Genomic DNA, 5,606 nt, shown 5'->3' with positions numbered 1-5,606 from the left:
CAAACCGCCCGCGCCCGTGCCTGCGCCCGCGCCCGTGCCCGCCTGCCCGGTACATCAGCGCGGCGGATGCCTGCAAGCTGCCGCAGTGCAACCCCACTCGACCGCCCACCTGGTCCCGTTCGCCGTAGATGCAGAACCACTGGTCCAGCGCCGCCACCTCAACAGCCACCTCGTCCCCGTCGATCGCGCGGTTCTGCTGGCGCTCCCCCCGCACCATCAGGTCAGAGGGCAGGCCCTCCAGGGTGCAGAACGCCTCGGAGCGGTTGGCGGCGTTGGCGCGCAGCTTGCAGCTGCGGAGAGCGGCGGGCGCGGGTCGCGGGTCGTGTCGCGGGGCGGCGGGCAGTGCGGCGCAGGAGAGGCGAGAGCGGATGAAAAGACGCGAGCACAGGACTGAAACACGCCTGGTGCGAAAAAGGGCATCGTGAAACTGGCGGCGTTGTGCAGGGGCTGGCCGAACAGAGGCCCGACAATCGCTGGCACAGCAGCGTTTTACAGCGCAGCATAAGAGCGCCTCACCGCAGCACTTGGCCCCGCTTCATGAGTGGCTGCAGCTGCGACTGATCGTAGTAGGGCGGAAAGAATGTCCGCCCGCCGCCCGACCGCGAGGCGCCGGCGCTGTTGGCGCGCTGCGGCGCGTGGCGTGCGGCCGCGGCGGGGCTGGTGCCGAGAGCGGGGCCGGCCGCGGGGCCGCGGGGGGGCGGGGGTGGCGGCTGCTGCTGATAGGTCTGGGGGGCCGCCTGTGAGACGGCTAGCGCCAGCCCGGCCATGGAGAGTGTGCCGGGGCTGCCGTCATGCCGCTGGTGCTGCTGCGGCGGCCACGGCTCACGGGCAGGCGGCGGCGGGGGCCATTGTCCTTGGCGCTGCTGCTGCTGCTGTTGCTGCTGTGAATGGTAGTAAGCAGGTTGCTGCCGTTGCTGCTGTCTTGGCGGCCATGGCCCCTGCTGTGGCGTCTGCTGCGGCCAGCCCTGCTGCTGCGCAGCAGCAGCACTCAGACCACTCGTCTGGCCTTGGCCCCCACTGCGCGGGTCGCCATGCTCTGCAGATGGCCCCGTCATGCGCGAACCTCCGTTGCCGCTGTCCTGTACATGGTGATGGGGGACGCCGCTTGAGCCGCCACCTGATCCATGCATGCTGACCTCACTGATGTCCGCCACGCAGCACCACGTCGCTTGCGGCCAAACGCTGGGGTCGTTTGCTGCCAATTGCCGAAAATTGCCCTGTCACCTTTTGATATGTATTTGCAGCACCTGTTCCCTTTCCGTAGGCCCTTGTACCGTGCAAAACGTGGCCCTCGTTCGGATAGAGATCATGCACGTGATCTGCAATCAAGAAGTGAATTGTGCAATCATTCAAATGTAGCCGTATCGTACTATATCAGGTGATCAGGTAGCGTGGGGAGCCATCTACTGTGTGATATGAAGTTAGGCGTGTCTGGGTCACTGGGAGTGATGAGGCCAGCGTCCTCGACCAGTGTACAGAAAAGTTTACCAATAAATAGACGACTTACCGCAGATACCATGCAGCTCTCGATCAATCCTGCTAAACACTGCAACTGGGCGCAACGAACGACACTTGCCGCCTAAACCGTCCAAGAACACTGCCACGGAACTGTAGATTTCATTTCAGGGTCTATAAAATTTGATCATTCTCAAAAAGTCTAGCAAATTGTGGCTCAGCGGCAGAGTCAAACTCTGCAAAATGAGGGGAAGCAGGGAGGAACAAGTGGCTCGGTTTGTGGCCTCGATGTTCGGCCAGATGACTAGCGAAATAGATAGGATAATACTGTCGGCGGTGGACGGCATGGCCTCGCCACTCTCCGCCGCGGCCGACCCGCAAACCCCCACTGCTGCTGCTGCTGCTGCTGGGAGTGCTGGTGCTGATTCTTTGTCACTCGACCCCACCGGTAGAGCAGAAGCCAGGCGCTCTAAGCTTGCGGAGGCACCTATGGCAACAGATGCATGCGCAGACGAACACCAGCCCGTCGCCGCCGCAGCAGTTGGCAGCACCGCGTGGCCCAGCTGCGGCCCTGGTGCCTGCATCCAGTCGGCGGCCAACACCGAGACGGAGACCCTCGGCTGCGGCCGCGAAGAGAGTTGCAGCACCGTCAAAGCAGGAGGCCTTGCGCCGCGGGTGCAGCTGCGCCGCAGGCCTGCTGAGAGCGTTCACTTGTACGACCCCCCTGCAGCGGCTCTCGGGCCCCAGGCAGAAGTCATGGGCGCAGGTGTTGGCCGCCTGGTGCGTACAGTCAGTGCCGCCGCTTATGCAACAGATGACTGCGATTTGATCCCCTGGGTTGGTATCCAGCAGCAGCCGCAGCCGCAGCAACACCACACACAGCCTCATCAACAACACCAGCAGGAGCAAAACCTAGAGCTGCCTTTGCGCCAGCAGCAGCAGCAGGACGACGGGGAGGAAGGCCGGCACGGTGCAGCAGGCGGGGCCAGGTCTTACCCAGGACAGCCCGCGCGCCGCAGCCGCGCCACTACACGCGACGAGGACGGCGCGCCTGGCCCCGTTGCCATGCCCGCTGTCCACTTGGCAGCAGCCGGGGCATCGCCCCGGCCCCCTGGTGCCTGCCAGCGCCTCGGCCCCAGCGCGGTTAGGGGTGCCGCAGCGGGACTAGACAGCGTGTGCGATGCCATTGTGTCTCAAACGCGGCAGCAGCAGCTCCCCTTGGTGTCTCTGTTCTCTGCCGGAAAGTTCCCCGGGCGCAGGACGTTGGGGGAGGCCCCACATTCACCGCACGGCAAGGTGAGGCTGCTGGCATGGCATGGGACAGCTGACCAAGTAGGGATGACATTGCTTCATGGATCAAGCAACTAGGGCGGCCTGTCGGTTCTGCAACTGCATGCATGCATTCATACGTACATGCATGCATGTTTGCAGGCGTGCCAGTACCCATGCACTTGCCCCATGTGTTGCTCATGCCGCATGCAAACCCAGAGTGGCCCTATCAGCGCACCGCGGGAGGCCGCGGCCGTCGCTCGCCACATCCAGCGCCATGGTGGCTTGACCTGCTCCGTGGCGTCGCCGGGCGCGTCGCATCAGGCGCTGCATGCCGATTACCATGCGTCGCCCGGCCCCAATGCCGGCCGGCGCCGCGCCAAAAGCGCGCCGCGCCCCTGCCGCGCCGTGCCCGGCGAGGGGCCCGCCCCCGAGCGCCCGTTCCTAGTTGGCGTGGCCCGTGCCGCGCCTCGTGGCGGCCGCGGCGAGGCTGAAAGCATGCAGGCGCAGCGCGCGAGGCGGCTCAGCGAGGAGGAGTGGGGCCGTGTGAGCGCGCGGCTGCACGGAGACGCGCAGCTGCGCGCGGCGCGGCTGGCGTCGCAGCGCCAGGAGCAGGCGCGCGCGTTCGCTGCTGCCAGCGGCAGCGGCGGCGGCGGCTGGGGTTCGGGTGCGCGGAGCCCGCAGGGCCGCGCGGAGTCGCGGCTGCGGGGGCAGCGACCGCGCAGCGCGGGGCCGGCGTACCGGCGCGCCGGCGGCGGGGTTTGGGGGCACCTGCCTGACGACTTCCTGGACAGGCAGGAAGCTGACCTGCGCCGTAGGGCAGACAGGCTGAGGCGGCAGGAGGAGGAGCTCGAGCAGGCGGCGCAGGAGGAGTTTGAGCGCAGCTGCACGTGTGAGTGGCAGCTGGCTGCACCTTTTCGGGCGCTGCAATCTGCGCACGGGTTTGGGCACACAGCTGCGAGCTGGAGTCGCTGCTGCTGCATGGCTCAATCATTCTCGCAGTTTCTGGGGCAACTGGTGGCGGCTTGGTGGCGCGCACGGCGTTATGGTCATGTGGACATTTGCCGTCTGAAATCACAGCCACTTTCACCCTCGCCCTGCCTCCTGCCGCAGTCGCGCCGGCCATCAACGAGGCGTCGAGCCGCATGGAGCGCGGCGTCGACTGCCTCGAGGCCTGGGAGGCTGCCCGCCAGATCCGGGGCTTCATGGCGGCTGCCGACAAGGAGGTGCGAGGCTGTCCCGCAAGTGCCCTGCCTCGGGCCCTAGGGTTTGAAACCATCCATCAGCCGGTTCTGACTGATCTGCGAGCCTTTGTGTGCCCGCAGCGTTGATCCCTCCGCCTCCGGCCTGCCTGCCCATACGCCTAACAACCCGGCGTCCCCATCGCCTCGAGCTGGCCCTCTGCGCCTGCGCGCTGCCCGCCCCCACACAAATCCAGGAGCACGCATACGCGGGCGTCACCTTCACGCCCGAGATCAACGCCCGCAGCCGCAGCCTCGCCCTCAACAGCTGGGCTTCGAAGCAGCCCGACCCGCGGCGCCCGTGGACGGCCGCGCCGGTGGTGACGGCGGCGCCTGCTGCGAGGTCGGTGCCGTAGGACGGAGCTGTGCTGTGCTGCACCGTGCCGCGCTGCGCTGTGCGCTTGATGTGGTTCACACAGCGCTGTTGTGGGCATACCACCTTTTTATGCTGTATTCGCTGTCCTTTCAGACGCTGAACTGCACCGCAACCCACCACCCCTGCTCACAAGCACAGGGACTACACCCCTGCCGAATGGCGGCACAACGGCTCGCCCATGGCCAGGGCCTCGAGCCAGGTTCGAACCTTCCTAGAAGCTGCCGCGCTCGGCTGCGGCACAGAGGGCTCGCCGCGGCTGCGCCCCCCTGGCTCCGTGCAGCCGCACGATGTGGGTTCCCACGAGATTAGTCAACAAACCCAAGGGGCGGCCTCCGGGCAGGCAATGTTGCCGTCGGCCGCAGGGGACGGGGTTGCCTTTGTGCAAGTCAATTGGCCGCAGCGGCAACAGCAGCAGCAGCAGCAGCAGCAGCAGCTGCAGCAAGCATGGGCGTCGCCACAGAAGGCCGGCAGCCCACAGGTGGGTGAAGTCGGCGGCGCGATGGCGGCGGGGCAGGCTGTGGGCCACGCCAACAGCGGCACATGGCGCTCTGCATATGAGCAGCGCAGCGCCTCCGACAGCGGCGCGTCTCCGGCGTGCGTCTCCGGTCTTTCCTCGCCGCTGGGAAGGTCTCGTGGCGGTGCGCCCTCAGGCGGCAAGGGCTCCGACGGCGGCCATCCCACGACCGGGGCCGACAGCTGCTCGCCGGCGGCAGCGCTGCGGAAGCTGCTCGCGTCTGGCGCGCCGCTGCAGCCGACGCTCAGCCAGGCCGTGCACGCGGCCTTGGCGCTGGCAGAGGCCGAAGAAGTCGCCCTGCTGACCGCCCAGCGGCAGCCGCAGCTGCAGCAGGCGCCGCGCGAGCGGCGGGGCAGCAGCGACGCGGGCAGGGAGCGGGTCGCGCGAGCCGCATGCCCTGTGCGCCCCGCGGCGGCGGCGCCCCGGCTTGTAGCCGCTTCTTACGCAGCAGAAGGTGGTGCGCAGGCTCTCGCTCACCATGGCAGCGCAGGCGGCTCTTCTTATACAGAGCTGTACACCAAGCAGGCAGCGGCGCGGCAAAGTAGCAGCGGGCTAGATGATGTTGATGCTGGGGCGCTGGGCCCTTTCCAATCCGATGGTTTCCCCGCAAAGGCTCGGCAGCAGCACCTCGCCTCCGCGCGCACCGCAAGCTGCCAACCGGTCGCCGACGCTGCTGTGACGCTGCATGGAGGCGGTGTGGGTCGGCTGCTCGTCGCGCCGCAGCAGGGGCGGCAGCGGCGGCGGCGGCAGC

General features: G+C 67.4%; 2 protein-coding genes across 2 annotated transcripts; one reads left to right on the top strand and one right to left on the bottom strand.

The window, feature by feature from the left end:
* Positions 1–516: 516 nt before the first annotated feature.
* Positions 517–1,055, bottom strand: MNEG_8158 (hypothetical protein; the record flags this gene model as incomplete). The annotated part of the gene is made up of 1 exon (XM_014043374.1): positions 517–1,055. A coding segment is annotated over one exon (539 nt), but the record flags the coding sequence as incomplete, so codon positions are not given.
* A 2,167-nt stretch (positions 1,056–3,222) lies between these two features.
* On the top strand, positions 3,223–4,321 carry MNEG_8157 (hypothetical protein; the record flags this gene model as incomplete). The annotated part of the gene is made up of 3 exons (XM_014043373.1): positions 3,223–3,391; positions 3,838–3,950; positions 4,163–4,321. The coding sequence occupies 3 exons, from the start codon at positions 3,223–3,225 to the stop codon at positions 4,319–4,321; spliced, it is 441 nt and encodes a 146-aa protein (XP_013898827.1).
* Between the last annotated feature and the right edge of the window lie 1,285 nt (positions 4,322–5,606).

The sequence above is a fragment of the Monoraphidium neglectum genome (assembly GCF_000611645.1).
Source record: "Monoraphidium neglectum strain SAG 48.87 unplaced genomic scaffold scaffold01520, whole genome shotgun sequence".
Classification (NCBI taxonomy): domain Eukaryota; kingdom Viridiplantae; phylum Chlorophyta; class Chlorophyceae; order Sphaeropleales; family Selenastraceae; genus Monoraphidium; species Monoraphidium neglectum.
This window is presented reverse-complemented; position numbering and strand designations above follow the sequence as displayed.